This window comes from Anomaloglossus baeobatrachus, chromosome 7, assembly GCF_048569485.1.
Source record: "Anomaloglossus baeobatrachus isolate aAnoBae1 chromosome 7, aAnoBae1.hap1, whole genome shotgun sequence".
NCBI classification, from domain to species: domain Eukaryota; kingdom Metazoa; phylum Chordata; class Amphibia; order Anura; family Aromobatidae; genus Anomaloglossus; species Anomaloglossus baeobatrachus.
The window spans coordinates 58,320,538-58,342,780 of NC_134359.1; the positions used below are offsets into that span (position 1 = coordinate 58,320,538).

The 22,243-nt window shown below is 42.3% G+C and overlaps 1 protein-coding gene across 1 annotated transcript in view; it reads left to right on the forward strand.

Annotated features, from left to right (window-relative positions):
• The window catches only part of HAT1 (histone acetyltransferase 1), a 91,695-nt gene that overhangs the window by 67,655 nt on the left and 1,797 nt on the right, over nucleotides 1-22,243 (forward strand). The window contains exons 9-10 of the mRNA XM_075318865.1: nucleotides 17,710-17,861; nucleotides 19,018-19,134. Of these exons, the coding sequence (XP_075174980.1) occupies nucleotides 17,710-17,861; nucleotides 19,018-19,134 (269 nt within the window). The remainder of the gene's footprint in view (nucleotides 1-17,709; nucleotides 17,862-19,017; nucleotides 19,135-22,243) is intronic.

Genomic DNA, 22,243 nt, shown 5'->3' on the forward strand with positions numbered 1-22,243 from the left:
CTGCTTTCACACTTGCGTTGTTTTGCATTAGTTGCAATCCATCACTTTCAGGAATTACGGTAACCGGCAAAATATTTTGCAGAAATCCGTTTATTCCTCATAGACTTCTATCAACCCCTTAACGACCATGGGTCATAGTCATAGCGGTCATAGTGTTACTGCCCACGGTCTGCCGCCGGCAGCATGATGCGATCAGCGCACATCTCAGCTGATTTTCACAGCTGAGATGTGTGCCTGCCAGGCACGAACAGAATCCTTATCTGCTCGTGCCGTTTAACCCCTTAAATGGCGCTGTCAATATGTGACAGCGCCATTATAACGGCATCGGCGGTAAACATTTACTTACCGGCCGATACCGGAAGTCTCGTGACGTGATCACGTGACTTCCGGTGGTTGTCATGGTAGCACAGGGTCATGTGATGACTCCTGTAGCTGACATGAATTACTTTCGGTTTCACTCAGCCCGGAGCCGAGTGAAGCAGAAAATGAGCATATCTGCTGTTTACAGCTGTATAGCTGTGATCAGCAGATGTGGCAGAACGATCAGATTGTTGATCCATATAGCCCCCTAGGGCGACTAGTAAAATTAAAAAAAAAAGTAAAAAAAAAAAAGTTTTCAATAAAAAAAAAACCCAAAAATTTAAAAGTTCAAATCACCCTCCTTTCGCCCCATTGAAAACTAAAAAGTTAAAAAAATAAAAAATATTCACACATTTGGTATCGCCGAGTTAAGAAATGCCTGATCTATCAAAACATAAAATCAGTTAATCTGATCAGTAAACGGCGTAGCAGCAAAAAAAATTCCAAATGCCAAAATTACGTTTATTAGTCGCCACAAATTTTGCGCAAAATGTAATAACAGGCGATCAAAACGTAGCATCTGCGCAAAAATGGTACCGTTAAAAACGTCAACTCGAGACACAAAAAAAAAGCCGTCACTGAGCCATAGATCCCAAAAAATGAGAACGCTATGGGTCACGGAATATGGCGTAAAACGTGCGCCACTTTTTTCGGACAAACGTCTGATTTTTTTTTTTTAACCCCTTTTATAAAAGTAAACCTATACATGTTTGGTGTCTACGAACTCGCAATCACCTGAGGGATCACACCCACACATACGTTTTACCATATAGTGAACACAGTGAATAAAATATCTCAAAAACAATAGTGCTATCGCACTTTTTTTGCAATTTTTCTGCATTTGGAATTTTTTGCTGTTTTCCAGTACAATATATGGTAAAAATTATGGTTTCATTTAAACGTACAGCTCGTTACGCAATAAATGAGCCCTCACATGACCATGACCCCGCGGCGCATCAGTTGTTTTGTGACTGACCGTGGGGTGGAAGGAACATAGAATATAACGGTTTTTTTTTTTTGTTGCTGTGAAAAAAACACACTCCTCAGGATTCCATCGGAATCCGTCAAGAGGCATAATAAATGTCTATGGTGCTGGATTCCGTCGTCATGCGTCACATGACACATTTTAGTGCAGGATTCCGTTACGTTCTACTGAGCATGCCCAGCATAATGTTCTATAGTGTGTAAAAGCGCTCTCGTCCCCTCTCTCGCTCTCGTCCCCTCTCTCGCTCTCGTCCCCTCTCTCGCTCTCGTCCCCTCTCTCGCTCTCGTCCCCTCTCTCGCTCTCGTCCCCTCTCTCGCTCTCGTCCCCTCTCTCGCTCTCGTCCCCTCTCTCGCTCTCGTCCCCTCTCTCGCTCTCGTCCCCTCTCTCGCTCTCGTCCCCTCTCTCGCTCTCGTCCCCTCTCTCGCTCTCGTCCCCTCTCTCGCTCTCGTCCCCTCTCTCGCTCTCGTCCCCTCTCTCGCTCTCGTCCCCTCTCTCGCTCTCGTCCCCTCTCTCGCTCTCGTCCCCTCTCTCGCTCTCGTCCCCTCTCTCGCTCTCGTCCCCTCTCTCGCTCTCGTCCCCTCTCTCGCTCTCGTCCCCTCTCTCGCTCTCGTCCCCTCTCTCGCTCTCGTCCCCTCTCTCGCTCTCGTCCCCTCTCTCGCTCTCGTCCCCTCTCTCGCTCTCGTCCCCTCTCTCGCTCTCGTCCCCTCTCTCGCTCTCGTCCCCTCTCTCGCTCTCGTCCCACCAGCCTAATGCTGCGCTTCCAGTAAATCGGCTGCACAGGGTTTCAGCGCTCTTTACCTGCAGATTAACCCTATAATCTACATTTTAGTAGTTTCTCAAGGTGACGTTTCTTTTTTAAAGGGTTGTTTTTTATGTTTTTATTCATTGAGTGGAGAAAGAAGGGTGAACAGCCCGCTGCCATAGCAAGAAAACTTCAGATAGGATCTTGGATAGTGATTTTAATCTATGCGTTTTGATAAACTCCTTCCTCAGGATGGCTCACCATTGAATGGTGATTGTTCCTGAGGAATGAGTTTATCACCGAAGCAGTTTTCGGTGTATATTGCTAATCTCTGCCTAACCGTCCCTCTATACACTACCATAGGTAAAGGGATCTTTAGTAAAAGTATTTCTTAAGATTGTATATTATATGCTAATGAGGCCACGGACTAGTTGCAAGGGCGTTAGTTCTTTTGGCTATTCGGTCCACATAGCATGTTAGCCCCTGTGGGCGTACTAACATGCTAATGAATGCGCACATACCTCACTCTTCATGGTGGCTGGCGGAGGATGGATGCGCACTGCGTGTGATCCGGAGTTCCCGGGACTTCCGATCATGCGCACTAAACTGACGCTGGGTGTAAGCTTCCTGGCTTCAGTGAGTTATAGTGCACATGACTGGAACTCCCGGGGACTCCGGATCATGCCCATTGCGCATCCATCCTCTGCCAGCCACTATCATGAGTGAGGTATGTGCGGCGTCACTGCGCATTCATTAGTATGTTAGTACATCCACAGGGGCTAACATGCTATGTGGACCAACCAGCCAAGGGAAAGAACGCCCTTGTATCTAGTCCCTGGCCTCATTAGCATATAATAAACAATCTTTAGAAATACTTTTTCTAAAGATCTCTTTATCTGTGCTACTATATACAGGGACGATTAGGCAGGGATTAGCAATATACACCCAGAACTGCTCGTGGTTCTTGGTGCATAGGGGACCTGACAGGTTCACTTTTTTGATGATGTCATTCTATGGCAAAGACAACTTTGCGAGACCCGTGTTTATTTAATCTGATTGATCTTTGGCTTAAAGGGGTCATCCGGGTCTTCTATATTGGTTTATCCTTCGGATCGGGCATCAATATCTGATCGGTGGGGGTGCGACACCCCACACCCCTGCCGATAAACTGTTCCTGGTGTTGGCAGTGGCCAGACATGCTCAGCTGCGAAATGCCAACTGTATAGTGACCGAGGTCCGATACTGCAATACCGCTCCCTATGGATTGGAGTAGTAGGTAGATCAGCTGCTATACAGTTGATATTCCGCAGCTGAGCACTTCCGGTAAGGGTGCTGGGTGTGGTGCCCCCTCCGATCAGATATTGATGACCGATCCGAAGGACAACCCCTTTTTAAAGTAGTTCCATCAAAGTACCTCTAACTTCCAAAGACTGCACCTCTTAGTCACCGAATGGGGACATGCGTGGTGGGGCCTATGATATATAATATTATTATTATTATTTATTATTATAGCGCCATTTATTCCATGGCGCTTTACAAGTGAAAAAGGGTATACATAAAAACTAGTACAACAATCATTAACAGTACAAAACAGACTGGTACAGGAGGAGAGCGGACCCTACGTGGGCTCACAGTCTACAGGGAATGGGTGATGGTACAATAGGTGAGGACAGAGCTGGTTGCGCAGTAGTGTACTGGACTGAGGATTATTGTAGGTTGTAGGCTTGTCGGAAGAGATGGGTCTTCAGGTTCCTCTTGACGCTTTTCACGGTAGGAGAGAGTCTGATATGCTGGGGTAGAGCGTTCCAGAGTATGGGGGATGCACGGGAGAAATCTTGTATGCGATTGTGGGAAGAGGAGATTAGAGAGGAGGAGATCTTGTGAGGATCTGAGGTTGCGTGCAGGTAGGTAGCGGGAGACTAGGTCACAGATGTAAGGAGGAGACAGGTTGTAGTTGGCTTTGTAGGTCATGGTTAATGTTTTTTGAACTGGAGTCTTTGGCAATGGGAAGCCAGTGAAGGGATTGGCAGAGTGGCGAGGCTGGGGAATAGTGAGGGGAGAGGTGGATTAAGCGGGCTGCAGAGTTTAGGATAGATTGGAGGGGTGCAAGAGTGTTGGAGGGGAGGCCAGAGAGCAGGAGGTTGCAGTAGTCGAGGCGGGAGATGATGAGGGCATGTACTAATGTTTTTGCTGATTCTTGCTTAAGGAATAAACATATGCATGTCAGGGATCTTGCTTTCACATATCTAATACCGTCTGTAGCAATAAAATGAATTTGGCGTTGCCTCCTGTCCGTGAGCGACTCTTGCTCGCTATTTCACGCTTCTCATGCCAAGCGGTCGGCGTGTGCAGTAGCGTGGAGAGGAGACCGGTTGTGGTAGATAAGCGCCAAGTCTTCTCCCGTATGTTTGAAATGTATCTGTCATGTTAATCAGGAAAGCCTGTTTTTAAGAAAATGTTTTCCAGATTACATTGGGGTTTGTTATGCGATTACTGCACTTTTCTTTGAAGTCCTGTAATGTTTTCCGTTTCAGATGGCTCTTAGTCTCTGGTGGATCGCGCTAAATCTAACATTTGCTTATGGGCTGCAGAGATAAAATCTGCTCCCCCCTAACCCCGTGCTTGTAAACATCTAGATTTTTCTTGTAGACATGGCTAGTCTGCCCTCCGAGATGACTTCACATTACCATTGTGGGAGCTGGGAATAATCCTTCTTGAATGTTTTACCTCTTCTGTCCTTTTGATATGAAATGTGTTCAGAATAATACAGGCAATATGGGCAATCAGACAGCGCTACGGAAAAGGGGATTTGGGTGGGGGGCTCGCAGCAGCCATTCATCATCCCTAATACAGAGCTTGTAATCTTTCAAGATTTATTGAATTACCACCTAAGAGAGGGCTTCCTGCGCTGCTTCCATAGCCGTGATGTTCAGAGGGAATTCTCTCCGTAGCTGGGGTGGTCTTACTCCCTTCTGCAGAACAGATGTTTTTGGTATTGCTAATTTTGCAAAGTGTTCATTAAAGAAGTCCTTATATTTAGTGATGCCTCCATCCCTGTGAGCATTATGCCCCAAAATTAAATGCATTAGGATATAAATTGTGTGCCGAAATCTTGCCATTCATTGGAAATCATATGCGCTAGGTTTGGTTTTGTCTGTTTTCCACACGGGCAACACACCGACCCATAGGCTACATGCTACTGCCCATGTGTTGGGAAAAAAAATATCAATATCGTAGTATGGGCTACTGTAGTCCAATATACGGACTATGAGACAATGTGCAGACCTGAGTGATTTGTTAAAATGAGGAGAACATGCGAACAGAGTCTTAGGAAGTCTTATTTTAGACAATTGGTATAAATTGTAATGATTCTATGGGGGTACTTGGCTCCTATTTGCTCCATTTAAGACATTGGTCTCAAACTAAAATGGGGTTTGGAGCTACATTAAAAAAAAAAAGGCCTGTTTTAATACATGGGCTGCATTATTAATTTTGGGCTGGGGCTAAACAGAGACTTTGTCCGTAACAGGTCGTGCGGCCAAAGTTAGCGCTCTGTAGTTGCTACATCATGGTTTCATACAAGCAAAATTGACTTATACGCAGCGTGATGGCCGGTGCCACAGCCCCCCATATACGCAGCGTGATGGCTGGTGCCACAGCCCCCCATATACGCAGCGTGATGGCTGGTGCCACAGCCCCCCATATACGCAGCGTGATGGCCAGTGCTACAGTCCCACATGTACGCAGCGTGATGGCCGGTGCTACAGCCCCCCATGTACGCAGCGTGATGGCCGGTGCCACAGCCCCCCATATACGCAGCGTGATGGCCAGTGCTACAGTCCCACATCCGAAATATGATGGCTGGTGCCACAGCCCATCCTATACGCAGAATGATGGCCGGCACCACAAGCTCCCTCCAATCCCCCCCCCCCCCCACTCCCTATATGCAGCTTGATGACCGGGTGCCACAACCCATCCTATGTGCAGTATGATGACTAGGGCCACAGCCCAACCTATATGCAGTTTGATGGCTGGCCCCACAGCCCTCCTATACCCAGTGTGATGGCCAGCACCACAAGTTCCCTCCCATCCCCCCGCCGCTACTCCCTATATGCAGTATGATTGCCGGCGCCACAGCCTTCCTGTGCCCAGTGTAATGGCCACCACCTCAAGCTCCTTCCCCCTTCCGTACTCCCCATGTGCAACATGATGGCTGGCACTGCACCCCAAGTCCATTACTACCCTTTGATAAAGTTTCACTACTTCATTAATTTTCTCTCTGTCCACCCCTCCCCCCACCATATGCTATTGTGGGGATGTCCCCCTTGTAATACAGATTGGATGTGAGGGCTGTCTGTATCACGAGTGCTACTTTCTTCATTATCCTGTGTGTGAGCACATAAATCTTTAAAATCTTTATTTTTATATAGTGCTAACATATTCCGCAGCGCTTTACATACATCAGCCCCATTGGGGCTCACAATCTAAATTCTCTATATGTATATCTTTGAAGTGTGGGAGGAAACCGTAGTACCCGGAGAAAATCCACGTAAACACGGGGAGAACATACAAACTCCCTGCAGATGGTGTCCTTGGTGGGATTCGAACCTAGGACCCCAGCGCTGCAAGACTGCAGTGCTAACCACTGAGCCACCACAAGACTGCAGTGCTAACCACTGAGCCACCGTGCTGCCCATCTCCAAAACGGCACTTTTTTTCTTCTGTGCGTTCCTTCTTTTCTATAATGTTAGGCCCTGTGCGCACACTGCGTTTTTTGCCGCGGTTTTTGCTGCAGAAAAGGTGCGGTTTGTGTTCATAAAGTTCCTGCAGTCCTTCCCCAGCAAAATCGGAGAAATTCAAAATGGTGGGGGGTTTTTCCTACAGGTTGTGCTGCAGAATTTCTGCAGCAAAAAGAAGTAGCACGTCACTTCTTTTCCGCAGGTACCTGTGGTTTTGCCATTAAATAATGGTTAAAAACCGCAAGGACCAACCTGCGGAAAAACAGCAACAAACCGCGTGCGGATTTTGGGTGCATTTTTTTGCCGCAGGTGCGAAATTCTGCCAGAGTTTATTTTACTTAAGAAGAAACATATGTTCCCAGTGCGCACAGACCCTTAACCTGTTTTCGCTGTCCTGCTTGAGACTGTTCATGCTTTTTCTTCTTTCCAATGCAGACCTGTGTCGAACCCTCTCCAACCGTTAACACTGAAAGAAGGGAAGAACATCAGAAAACCATAAGGAGCGGAAATCATGATAGATTTTAATCTTTTATGCTAGATTAAGAACTTGAGGGTGCGTTTACAATGATTCTCCAGTTGTCGAGTTCCCAATAATCTGCCTTTCTAAACACACTGCCAATCGCTTGACGAACAAGCAAAAAGGCTCTTCCATTGGGTGACATAATTGAAACTTGCCTGGTTTTCGGCAGCACACTGTTCTGCCAACTTGTTACTGATCATTCTGTGTGTGGGGAAGTGCAGGTGGCCTCTCAAAAGCAGATATTAACCACCGATCCACTTCACCACAGACGATTTTAGCATTTGTTTAACCTCCAGAGGTCGCACTTTTAAACAGCAGCAGCGAAACGATGTAATATTTTTAAAGGAAACTAGAAAGTTGATTAGTTTTGAACTTCAGAAGCAAGTGAACAATAAAAAAAATAATAATTCTGCTCCAAGATGACCTTTTAAATATTGAAAAATTATCATTGCAATAGATCCTCACTCCTCAAATATTATCTACACCTGCAGGCGTCTTAGACAAATAGTGCAGCGCTTAGCAAAAAATAATTGTAAGGAGCTTGCAAGCGCTTCCCTGAAAATGGCTGGATTATGCACAAGTGCCTTGCACTCATTGGAGAGCGCACATTTCAGGCCAGCGGTGTGCTCTGACAGTCAATTATTCACGAGGCTGGGGGAACAGTGTGCTCCTGAAGGTGGAACAGTGCGCTCCTGAAGACAGAAGAAGGTGGAGCAGCGCACTCCTGACGATCGAAGAAGGTGGAGCAGTGCGCTCCTGACGATCGAAGAAGGTGGAGCAGTGCGCTCCTGACGATCGAAGAAGGTGGAGCAGTGCGCTCCTGAAGATTGAAGAAGGTGGAGCAGTGCACTCCTGAAGACCGAAAAAAAGGTGGAGCAGTGCGCTCCCGAAGACGATGTAGTGCGCGCCTGAAGATCGAAGAAGGTGAAGCAATGTGCTGCTGAAGACCGAAGAAGGTGAAGCAGTGTGCTCCTGAAGACCAAAGAAGGTAGGGCAGTGCGCTCCTGAAGACCAAAGAAGGTGGGGCAGTGCTCTCCTGAAGATTGAAGAAGGTGGAGCAGTGTGCTCCTGAAAATCGAAGAAGGTGGAGCAGTGCGCTCCTGAAAATCAAAGAAGGCAGAGCAGTGCGTTCCTGAAGATCGAAGAAGGTGGAGCAGCGCCCTCCTGACGATCGAAGAAGGTGGAGCAGCGCCCTCCTGACGATCGAAGAAGGTGGAGCAGTGCACTCCTGAAGACCGAAGAAGGTGGAGCAGCCGCGCTCCTGAAGATCGAAGAAGGTGGAGCAGCGCCCTCCTGACGATCGAAGAAGGTGGAGCAGTGCACTCCTGAAGACCGAAGAAGGTGGAGCAGTGCACTCCTGAAAATCAAAGAAGGCAGAGCAGTGCGTTCCTGAAGATCGAAGAAGGTGGAGCAGCGCCCTCCTGACGATCGAAGAAGGTGGAGCAGTGCACTCCTGAAGACCGAAGAAGGTGGAGCAGCCGCGCTCCTGAAGGTTGAACATGAGAATACACCTGTAGTGTGGGGCATATTGACATCTCTGACCAGGAGTCTGGCATAGTGGGATCTGCTTTCTACGGCAGGTAACAAAGGGGAGCTTCCCTTGTAATAACCACTGCGACGGGGGAAATCTACAATTTCATGTAAAGATAAAAAGAAAAGTAGAAATTCCCAATATACTTATAAATAAAAAGACAAGATGTTATAAAAAAGTGGACACTGCGTGTTTTTGTTTTGTCTGTTCTGTAATTATTGATTTATGAGAATGAAAATGTATGCAAAATGCTTTGTGTATTGGTGAATATATTTTTAACACAGAAGCGAAGGTTATTTTGGTTTCTTTAGAAACACCTGCCTATCTTTTCCCTTACCCCCCTCTCCTCAGACCCCCCACCCCCCTCCGTACAATTCATGTCAGCTCCGAGGCCTTCCCCTTCCCTTTGTATGGAGCAGTCTGAGCGTCGTGGCACGGCTGCTTCACTATACTTTACAGAGTGGGCAGTGCCCGGGCTTCTTGCACCTTGGCCCGTCGGCTGTAAGTGTAGGGTGGGAGAACATGAAAGAAAACACTTTGCCGATCTGCTTTGTTGCAGAGGTAGAATTTTTTTGAAGCAATTAACATGCATGAGCTATTTTTATGCACATTTTAAGTGCTACTTAAGTGTTTATTACATATTTTCTGTGTGCCCAAAAGGGGTGATTGCACGTATCTGAAAATGCAAGCTCCGAATGTGTAGCTTTATATATGTATGGGATTTTTTATTTTTATTTTCACTGTATAACCATTTTTTTTTCCGGCAATGATAGAGGAGCACGTTCCTATATGACTAACATTATTCCAAGGAGTGATAGAAAACTAGACAGTTTGTTTTATGTATAGTGATAAGTACTATCACAGGAAAGGCAGAAATGCAATGTCGAAGCTACATAAAGAGGATATGCACACGTATAGTGAGAAAATAAAACATACGTGAGTGTGTGTGTATGTATATGTATGCATATATATATATATATATATATATATAAAATATGTGTGTGTATGTATGTGTATATAATGTGTGTGTATGTATGTGTGTATATATATATATATATATATATATATATATATATATATACATGTGTGTGAGTATATTTGTGTGAGTATATTTGTATATATGTGTGTGTGTGCATATATATGTGTGTATACATATATATGTGTGTGTGTATGTATGTATGTGTATATATATGTATATATATATATATATATATATATATATGTATATATATATATATGTATATATATATGTATGTATATGTATATATATATATATGTATATATATGTATATATATATATATATATAATATAAAATGTATATATATAAAATGTATATTTGAGTGTGTGTATACTAAAGGAATGCTAAGCATGCAGATCTTGCACCGGATATGTTTGATGAGCCTTTCCTTTACTATTAAATGTGGCTGCCACATGTTGAGGATCTGATCATTTCTGTAGAGTTTAGACTTTTGAAAGAAAAAAAAAAAAAGTCATACACTTAAACGGTTTATCTAGTTTGGATTGTCAAATGTTATTTTTTTAACCAATTACTTGGAAAGTAACACATAAGAATAAAAAGCTTAAAGGGAATCTGTCACGTACTCGCCTGCGGGGTGGTCCGATACGATCCAGTCTGATAGGTGTTGCTGCTATTTGGTCCGGCACCTCTTCTATCCTTGTGATTTCCCATCCTCCTCCTTGCTTCGTGTGGATGACGCTGTCCTCTCTGCATAGAATCTTATCAGCACCAACTGTCATCTTCTGTGTCAGTAATGTAACAATCTGTCATCAATGAATATATATTTTAACCATGAATTTAGAACGTTGATAATAAATGATCAGTCCTGGGGAAGAAAGAAGCACAGTGCTCTGCTGGCTGAGATTGTAGGCAGAAACTTTTTAAATCGGATAAATTCTTATTAAAGGGAACCTGTCACCAGATTTTTCCCTATTAAACTAAAATAATCGCCTTCTGCAGCTCCTGGGATGCATTTTATGAAGGTGCACCTTGGCCCTGACTCTCCTTGCAGACCCCAAAAATAGCTTTATAAAACTTGGCCGTTAGTTATGCTAATTACCTGTGTTGGCCAGATGTCCCCCCTCCTGCCGCTGATCGCCGTTCTCCTTTCTTGATTGACGTGATGACGCCTCCGTCATCATCCTCTTCACATTTTCAAATCTTGCGCCTGTGCAGTCATGTTCGCTCGCGCAGGCGCAGTTCGCTCTGCCATATCGCGGGCAGAGCAGAAAACATAGCTACCCTCGCTCGCGCCAGTGAGCTAAATGCGCAGGCGCGAGATGATGGGCGGGTACGAGCATGTGGCGCTGGTGAGGTAATGCACAGTGCCGATCATAATCTCTCGCCTGCGCATTTAGCTCACCGGCGCAAGGGAGGGCAGCTGTTTTCTGCTCTGCCCGTGATATGGCAGAGCGAACTGCACCTGCGCGAACCGACCTAACTGCACAGGCGCGAGATTTGAAAATGCGACAAGGATGATGACGGAGGCGTCATCACGTCAATCAAGAAAGGAGGACGGCGATCAGCGGCAGGAGGGGGGACAGGAGCAGAAAATGTGCCCACCCATCTGGCCAACACAGGTAATTAGCATACCTAACGGCCAGGTTTTATAAAGTTATATTTGGGGTCTGGAAGGGGAGTCAGGACCAAAGTGCACCTTCATAGAATGCAGCCCAGGAGCTGCAGAAGGGGATTCTTTTAGTTTAACAGGAGAAAATCTGGTGACAGGTTCCCTTTAAGCAATTTTGTTTCATATACATATAACTAAAATACATAAAGATAGGCAACCAAAACATGACCCCCCCCCCCCCCCGAACCAAAATATTACAATAACCGAAGCAAATATTCAATGACATATACCGTATATTAACATTTACACCAAGGCAAGGCACAGAATCCAACTGTAACACTTATTTCCTCATTAAAGGGAACATCAGGATTTTCGTATATAGGCTAAAGCCAGTGCTATACTGGCACCATCAGGCTGATGCTATACATACCTGTAGTGGTCAGCTCGAAATTTTAGGTTTTGAAACCCAAGAAAGTAAAGTTTATAAAATCAGCAGCTTCCTGAGTGACAGCAGCTGAGGATCAGATAATATCTGGGGGGAATATTCATAGTTATCCCCTCCCCCTGTTAGAATTAGCTTACGTATTATACAAATGATTCACTTTTTCTCTTGCAGGACCAGTGTGAGGTCATACCCATGTGACCAGAAGGGGCAGGGCCTCAGCCAACAGAAAATGTTGCTTCATGGTATCAGCTCTGTTGGCTGAGGCCCCGCCTCTTCTGGTCACATGGGTATGACGTCACACAGGTCCTGAAAGGGAAAAAGTGATTCATTTATATAATACTAATGCTAATTCTAGCAGGGGGAGGAGATAACTATTAATACCCCCCAGATATTATCTGATCCTCAGCTGCTGTCACTCAAGAAGCTGCCGATTTTATAAACTTTACTTGGGTTTCAAAACCTAAACATCCGAGCTGACCACTACAGGTATGTATAGAATCGGCCTGATGGTGCCAGTATAGCACTGGCTGCAGGTTATATACGAAAATCCTGATGATTGGTTCCCTTTAAATCTGTTAGTTTAAGTCTTATTGGCAACGACTCTCCCTCACTCTTTAGATGCTCTTGGAACATACCAGATCCTTATTTCCCATCCTGAACGTATGCTCCACAGAGACAAACTAGAATAAGCCCGGTAACAGAGCTCTAGCCCACGTCAAAGTTGTCTGCAAAGTTGGTGCATCCAGCCAAGGGGCCCAGAGGTCCTCAATTTTCTTGTATGCCTTCCTTTTCTGATATACATACTTCTTTAGTCTGTGGATAGAAACTTAGTGCAAACTTAATAAAAAAAAGAGGGCTTGGTGTAGTCACTCAGTATACAAACTGTTTTTTTTTTTTTTCCAGTCAAGGATTAAAGGGTGTTTTACACGCTGCGACATCGCTAACGATATATCGTCGGGGTCACGTCGTTAGTGACGCACATCCAGGCATCGTTCGCGACATCGCAGCGTGTGACACCAAGGAGCGATGTGCAAAGATCGCAGAAACGTATAAAATCGTTGATTGTTGACACGTCACTCCTTTTCATAATATCGTTGGTGGTGCATGCCGCTGGTTGTTCGCCGCTCCTGCGGCATCACACCTCGCTATGTGTGACACCGCAGGAACGACAAACATCTCCTTACCTGCGTCCACCGGCAAAGAGGAAGGAAGGAGGTGGGCGGCATGTTCCGGACGCTCATCTCCGCCCCTCCTCTGCTATTGGGCGGCCGCTTAGTGACGTTGCTTTGACGCCGAACGCACCTCCCCTTTAAAGGAGGGATTGTTCGGCGGTCACAGCGACGTCGCTGAAAAGGTATGTGCGTGTGACTCTGCTGTAGCGATAATGTCGCACCAACGACTGGGGCGGGTGCTATCTCTCGCAACATCGCTAGCGATGTCGCAGCGTGTAAAGCACCCTTAACTCTCTGGCTTGCGATTTCTTCTGCTCAATTCGCTGTGAATGAAACATCCAAAAACAAAAAAAAAGTGGCACTCCCCATCAGAAAGATTTTTCTTTACATCATTAAAAATGCATTTCTTGTAGCAATGTTGGTGGCTCAGTGGTTAGCACTCCAGTCTTGTAGCGCTGGGGTCCTGGGTTCAAATCCCACCAAAGACGACATGTACAAGAAGATTCTTCCCGTGTTTGCGTGAGTTTCCTCCGGGTACTCAGATTTCCTCCCACACGCCAAAGACATACAGATAGGGACTCTAGATTGTGAGCCCCAATGGGGACAATGATGTAAATGAACACTAGGGGACGGCGAACAGCGGCAGGAGGGGGATAACAGATGAAATACAGCCCGCCCCCGGGGCCAGCAAACCTCATTACCATAGCAAAAGGTAATATTTTATAAAGTTGTTAGTGGTCATGTGTGGAAAAGCTATTTTTGGAATAATTTGTTCAACCCCTTTTAAAGAGAATCTGTCAGCCGGATTTAGATGCCTCAACTGAGAGCAGCATAATGTAGGCAAGGAGATTCTGAATCCAATTATGTATCACTTACTGGGTGCAGCGTTTCAGACACCGGTTTTTTTTAGATGTAGCTTGTAGCAGAATTCAGAAATCTGCCCACACCAAGCTTATATACAATCTCCATAGACTGTGAGCTGCTAATCACAGAAGGGGACATGCCAGGCTATCAGGCATGAGGCAATGTAGTCCAGCAATGATAAGATCTTTAAGCTAAAACAATCATTGCAGGTGAACAGCTCTGAACTTAAAATAGATTCCTGAAATGTGTTAACCCCTACAGCAATCCAGTCTTCAGATGACACAGCAAAAACCTGTTGCCAGATTACCTTTTTAAGGTGTTAAATGTTTGGGGGTTTTTTTCAGTTAATTTTAGAATCTGTGGGGAGTAAATTTTGCAAATATCAGTTTTCTTTGTTTTGCCCTCTTTTCATGAATAGTCATGTTTATCTTTACCTTATTGGTTGAAATTTTCATTGCCCGGTCTACGGTTTATGAGCCGGTAATTCTGCCATTGGTTGTATGGCTTTGGCTGGAAAACAGTGCCGGGTTCTCTCAACAATTAAATCTTTTTGTTTCCCTCTCTTTGAAACGCTGGGTAGTTATGTGCTTACAGTACAATGGAGTGGCTAATGACTATGGATAATGGTAGCCAGGCTGGTTTTCCCAGGCAGCTGCCTCCATGCCTGGGATTAAAAAGCCTTTTTGCACAGCTACTTATTAATGTTGGTAATGTGCAACATTTCTCTGTCCATCTCCGACACCATCTCCTTTTGGTACATAGTCATTGCTTGTTAAATTCCGATCAAATTACTTCTTACGTGATTAAATACATCTATAATATTTAAAAATAAATAAATATGGATATTTGCTTTTATGTAATATGGAGTGTGATATCCCGTGATAAAGATTCATTAAAAATAATCAGCAGAAACATTGTGAATAAATATTGCAAAGAAATTCTATATAAATATTAATGCTTATTTTTATATTTCTAATTAAATTGAACATGTCTGGACATTTTTATATATGAAAGTAGTGATTTGCATGTGGAGGCACTGTAGTCCTTCCAACAAGTTTTTTTGTTTTTTTTTGTAGAGATCTGATACGCCAATCCTGAGAAACCAATTGTAGAAGCTGGAAGTGCAGTGGGGGTGTGTCAGTGCACTTAAGCAAAGCCATTCGAGCAATGACACGCCTCCAATGCACTTCTATCTATATGCAAATCAGGCTGGATGTGCACCGGGGGCATGTCAGTACACTTCAGCAAAGCCGTTCGAGCAGTGACACACCTCCAATGCACCTCTAGCCATATGCAAATCAGGCTGGAAGTGCACTGGGGGCGCATCAATGCATTTCGGCTAAAGGCTAGGTTCACATTTCCGTTATTTTGCATCAGTCACATGCGTTGCTTGACGCTTGTGACTGATGCGTTGTACAATGGGTGACAAGAATTGGAATTCATTGTCACGAGAAAGCGGATTCTGTTGTAAAACGAGTGATCGTTCACAAAAGCCGGCAGCCGCCAACTTTTGAGAGCGATCAGCTGATTGCCCGGCAGCCGGCTTCTGTGAGTGATCAGCTGATCTCCCGGCCTCCGGCTTTTGAGAGCGACTGATCGCTCTCAAAAGCCTGGGGCCGGGAGATCAGCTGATCGCTCACAGAAGCTGGGCGATCAGCTGATCGTTCGGCCGCCGAGAGAGAGCATGCGCAACGAAATCAAAAGGATTCCTCTGCTCAAAAAACGCTACAAGCTGCGTTCCTGCCGCCCGACAGGCAGTCGTTCCACAACTGATCAGTCGGGCGACGGATGCAACGCAAGGGCATCAGTCACAATCCGCCGCTCATATAAGTCTATGGGAAACAACGGAATCCACTAAACGGATTGCGTTGTTTATCAGAGCGGCGGATTGTGACTGATAATAAACAATAGAAATGTGAACCTAGCCTTAGCCGTTCAAGCAGTGACACAACTCCAATGCACCTCTAGCCATATGCAAATCAGGCTGGAAGTGCACTGGGGGCGTGTCAATGCACTTCGGCTAAGCCGTTCGAGCAGTGATATGCCTCTACTGCACTTCGAGCCTTAGTTGCACATGGATTCTACACTAGATTTTCTATGATGTACACATTGGATCTTTAAAAGTAAAATAAAAGCACCATTTTTGTTGGGAAGATAACAGCCTGTTCAGCCATACCACTGCTTCCATATATAAAAAGGTGCTGACTGGGGATGATTGAATACCTCAAATATTCGGCTTTGCGAATATTTTCTGAATAGGTCGCCACAATGCGAATATTCGATGCGCAATGTAAGTCTCTGGGAAGCCCGAATAGTTGTTATTCGGGTTTCCCATAGACTTACATTACGCGTCGAATAGCGGCGACCTGTTCGGAAAATATTCGCTAAGCCGAATATTTAAGGTATTCGATCATCCCTAGTGATGATGTGTTTCTCTAGGCTATACCCAGCCTAAAAAATGCATGTAAATCTGCTTAAAATCACAAGTCATGCAATTTACTAATATTGTTCTGGCATAAAAGGTGATCCAATTTTCATCTACACGCTCTGGTCCCGACTTAAGAGAATGTGTCCCGTTTTGCCACTTTAGTGGATTAGCTGTACGTAGAAGGATCTTGCAGGCCTCAGTCACCTTCTCCTCCACCTCTTCTATGCATCAGCCATGAAGGGTACTGGCTGAGCTATTAAACTAACCAATCAGCCAATAGGAGCCCCTTCCCCATCTGTGTTAGACGCCAGAATAGGACCCGCTGGGGATTGGCGCTGACAAATGAAGTTCTGATGCTCCTTATCTTTTAGATAGAAGTAGCAAAATTCACATTTTTAATCAGAGTGGATTCTCAGATTGCAGTCTTCATATCTGTACTAGTCACCTGGGTAAAGGGAGCGCTCTTTAGACATGGTCTTGCTTTTGGTTGTCTTTGTTTTTCGTCTTCCTTTTGAGCGGATTGTTATAGGTACTCCATTTTATGGGTCCTTGACCAAAATGTTGAATTAGATGCTAAGGATTGACCAAATTTGCCAATGATGCTTTCTTACCCCCTTTTCTTTTTTTTTCTCACTCGATCTTTTTGCCCCTTTTTAATAACTTAAGCGGTAGGCACAGTTACCTATACGCAACTTAAAATCTAGTTAAGTATATTTTGTTACACCCCTTTTTCTTCTCATCTTCTCATCTTCTCATTTTCCTGCCAAACTAAAAGTTAACTTCCTGCTTATAAACTTTTTTTTTGTATTACTATTAGTACTCCTATGGTAATTTTGTGCATTACATACCTGCTGTGTGTTGCTATGTTTTGGTTTACGATTTTCACAGGTGCTTTATACTCTTTCCTGTATATACCCTTGATGTACCGTATATTGTATTAAAACAAAAACGCATGTGGTTTTTACACATTTTTGACGCATTTCCGATGCGTTTTTGCCCATACGTTTTTTTTACTATATTTAATGGAAAAACGTAAAAAGTGACCACCTGCTTCTTTTTTCTGCGCCCAAAACTGCAGGCAAAAAAAAAGCAACATGCGCACAGCCTTTCTGAATCCTCACAGCAGTTTAAGGCAACAAACTGCACCCAAAATTGCACCAAAAACGCATCAAAAATTGCACTGTGCACACAGGGCCGTACTCTGGAATACGCCGGCTCCTGCATGCTTGCGACATGTAACAAGATTCCATCCTGCTTTATAAATGTTGTGTATTTTAACATATTTCTGTAGAGAATAAAAGTGCTAAAACCTTTCGCTTTTTCCCCTCTTCTAGCTGAAGATCCATCTGAGAACTTTGTCAGGCTCCGAGATTTTGTTCTTTCTAAACTTTGCCAAAATCTGCCATGCTTTTCTCCTGAGAAACTTCTTGAAGGGTTCAGTCAAGAGATGGTGACAGAAGCTCAGCAGAAACTGAAGATAAATAAGGTAGCTGAGCTCGCAACGCGGGACACGATGACTTACACGACATCGCTCTATACAGTGACATGCTGGAGACTCGCACAAATTCCTGAGATCAGATCTTGTTTTTTCCCTCTTCCTTTACAAGATCACAGCATACACTGTTCCATATGATTATCTGGGTTTCATGGGAATTTACTCTCCTTTCATGAAGTTTCAACAGTAGTGGGAAAGGCATGAACTTTCAGCTCTGGTTAAATGTAAGGAATACCCTAAAAATATACCGGCTTCACATTGCCTTACATGGACCGCAGTATGCATTAATTTGCTGCCTAGTTTGTTCCCCAACCTTTTGGCATTTCAGGAGGCTAGCTTTAGTGGGTTCACTTGTACCTGCTAGGATTTAGAACACTTTAATCTCATGCAGATAAATATCTTAAAAACTAAAAATAATAAAATAATTTTATATATATTAAAATAATAATAAATATATAAAATTATATCTAAATATAATAAATTGTATATCTAAAAATAATTAAATATATATTTAAAAATATATATATCTAAAAATATTAAGTGTGTATGTATGTATATATATATATATATATATATATATATATATATGTATATGTATATATGTGTGTGTGTATATATATATAATATATATATATAAAAAATATTTTTACATGTATGTTTTATTATTTTCAGATATAATTTTATATTAGTATTTCAATATATGTATCTATAAATATATATCTAAAAATATATCTAAAAAATGTTATTATAATAATTTTAAATGTGTTATATTTTTAGCTATGATTTTATATAAGTATTCTAATGTGATGTATATAAAATTATATCTAAAAATATAATCTAGAAAATTCTAAAATATATATCTAAAAATATATATTTTAGATATATTTTATTATACTTTTAGATATATATCTTATTATTTTTATTATATAATTGCATATATATTAGTATTTTAATATATCTATATAGCTATATAGTAGTGGATTATATATATAATATATATATATATATATATATATATATATATATATATATATATATATATATATATATTAGTCGGAGAGATTTTCTAGTATTTTTTGTTATTTATTTTCTCCTTTTAAAAATAAAGTAAATTTGCTTCTTCGTCTTTTTTTTTCTTTTTTGGTAGCAACACACGAGACGTGTTTATGAAATCCTTCGGCTTCGTGCAACTGACATGAGTGATCCAGAGAAATCCCGAGCTTACAGGCTAGAAATCAAAAAGCGGCTTGTTGGCCCATATAAGGTACGGCATTTCTATCTTATGTTGTCAAATTACTGACATGTGATACTAATTTGTGCTATACTAAAAGCCAAGCATGGGAATGCAAACTTTTACTGCTGGTACGGAGCCATTCCCTATGATGGTAATGGATAGAGTCCAGAAATAGAGTAACATTTATACTTTGTGTTTCGGGAAATTCTCTTGTTCTTTGGGCTTTGGCTGTACCCTATTGATTTCCATTTTTTAACAAAGCCAGGACCAGTATGACTGTTCTATTTTCCGAATGATTCTTGCTGTATCTTATTGACTTATTGTACTGGCAATCCATCAATTCTGGAGTTTTTGACAGTATAGAATACTGCTGCTGGCTAAGATAATCTTGCAGTCAAAAACTTGGGGGGAGGGAGATCAAAGACAAAAAACAGCATACACATATGAATACACAATACTAATATATATCAGATCGGTAATTACACACTCATTATTAGCAATGTCTGAGATGTGTTGAAGTATATACGCGGAACTAAAAAAAATGAGCATGACCTTTTGGTAAATGTAAATACAAACAGCAAAAAAAAAATGAAATTACGGTCACAATATGCAATAAAACATCATTTTATTTAAGAACAATTGATGAGATTTGTAGTGTGTCTGCAACATAGCAGAAAGGAGGCGCAAAATGGGGAAAAAAATTATTAGAACAAGAGCAGAATACAAAAAAAAAACACACAAAAAACCCCTGACAGTACACCGAAACATTTCTGGGTGGGCACTTATCCTGGATAGTGCAGTCCATATTAATCAAGGTATATATTTTTTCTTTATATCTTACCAGGCATATCTTCCTTATAGCTCACGACTTTACTCCTAATAGACACCACATTGGATCTAGCTGCATTTTGCACTTTATGGTCATATAAGTCACTCACTTCATGGATCTGCATATTTGGATAGATTTGCATTCATACAATGTTGCACCATGATATGATCCTTTTTTTTTTACTGATATTGGATTAAATGTTATAACTATTGCTTATTGGCAATTGCAAAATTTGCGCTTTATTACATTGACATTTTATAATCCTATACAACAACTAACCTGCACTTTCCATTCCATTTTTTTGATCCATGTCAGTGATTTAAATTAACATTCCCCGCTACCCCGGATTGACAGGTTTCTGCCTATATCTTCACACCGCTAGGGACCTGCCTGTCCGACTAGTCTGTAACACAGCTCTGTCCCTGGCTGCTAATAAAAGTCTATGGTTTTATGGTTTTCCTCTAAAAGGCTGCAGCCTTTTCAGAGAAAAACATACCTGACCGGATTCATACAGCCACGGACTGATGCATTCTGCCCATGGATTGTCCAGCATGTATTAGATGTCTGGTTCTCTTTGAGCATATGTCACCCATTTGCTATAATGTAAAAAAAAAGTTGACTATACAGTCTGTTTGGAGGACAGCATAGTAGTGTAGGCGATGCTTATCAAAAATTTGGTAATGGTACTTGGAGTCTTGTGCATGATTTGAGCTGGCCATACACATTAGATCAAGCCGGCTGTACAATACAGAGGAGTGCTCCTTCAGCCGAATACACTGGTATTCTCTGTGAGAAAGTAGTCTCCAGGCGTATCTGGGAGAACAAAAGTAGTTGACTTTGGGCATGGCCGATCAACATCTTCCCTGACTATTAGTTGTCTGGGGCTCCCATACACATTAGATTATCGGCCGAACCTGTCAAGAGTTCATGCAAAATATGCAACGGGAGAATCGATCCCATCTCTATCTTATACGTTTGCTAAAAGTGAAGTACAAACTTAAATTAATCCATGCATACCTGTATACAGGAAAACACAATTCAGATGAAAAGTTTCCTGAACATCCAATGCCGGGAGCCTAAACGTCATATGGAATTTTGTCTATTGGCTTTGTAATAAGAGGACCCTGTGTATTATAAAACCCAAAGGAAGAGGATATAGCTGCTTCTAAAGGGTAAATAAACTATAAACAAACAAAGCTGCTTCTAAAGGTAAATCAGGTATAAAGAGACAAAGCTGCTTATAAGTGGTTTCTGAGTCTCACTACATATACGCGTTTATTATAAATTATACAGGTATGTGTATGTGTGTGTATGTATGTATGTATATATGTGTGTGTGTGTGTGTGTGTGTATATATATATATATATCTCACATATATATCACAGTGGAACCTTGGATTATGAGCATAATTGGTTCCGGAGTGCGCTCTTAAACCAAGTTACTCTTTTATCAAAGCAAATTTTCCCATAGGAAATAATTAAAACGCAGACAATTCGTTCCACAACCCAAAAATATTTACTGTATTTATACAAACTTATTACAGTAATATATAATGTACTGTATTTATATAAAATTATTACTGTACACTAATACAAAGTACTGTACAGTAAAAAACGTAAAACAAATTAAACTGCGCATTAGCTTATAATAGAATTGTTGTTGTGCGAGAGATACAGTATCAGCAATGTGCTACACTGGTTAGGCAAAAGTACAGTACTGTATCCACAAATGCAAATTGATAGAAATGCTATATAGTATATACTGTAAATGGTATACTGTATACAGTAAACTGTACATATGTACAGAAATTTACCTCCAGAGCGGGTCAGAGCGTGGTGAATGGATGGAACCGGAAGTGTACATGGTGGGAATTTGCTCTTATTGCAAAGCATTGCTCTTAAACCAAGTTACAAATTTGTAAAAAGCTTTGCTTGTCTTGCAAAACACTCTCAAACCAAGTTACTCTTAGAGGTTCCACTGTATATATAATATATACACACACGCGTGTATAATTTATAATAAATGTGTGTATGTAGTGAGATTCAGAAACCATTTCTGAGCAGCTTTGTCTTTTTTGTTCATTTACTCCTTTAGAAGCAGCTGTATCCTCCACCTTTTGGGTTTTATAATACACAGGGTCCTCTTATTGCAAAGCCGATAAACAACATTATATATATAATATACCGTATTTTTCGATTTATAAGACGCACCCCAAATTTAGATATAAAAAAGGTAAAAAAAAAAGAAAAATGGGGTCCGTCTTATACTCCGCTGTTCTCTTACCGGAGAGGGGCAGCAGTGGTGGTGAAA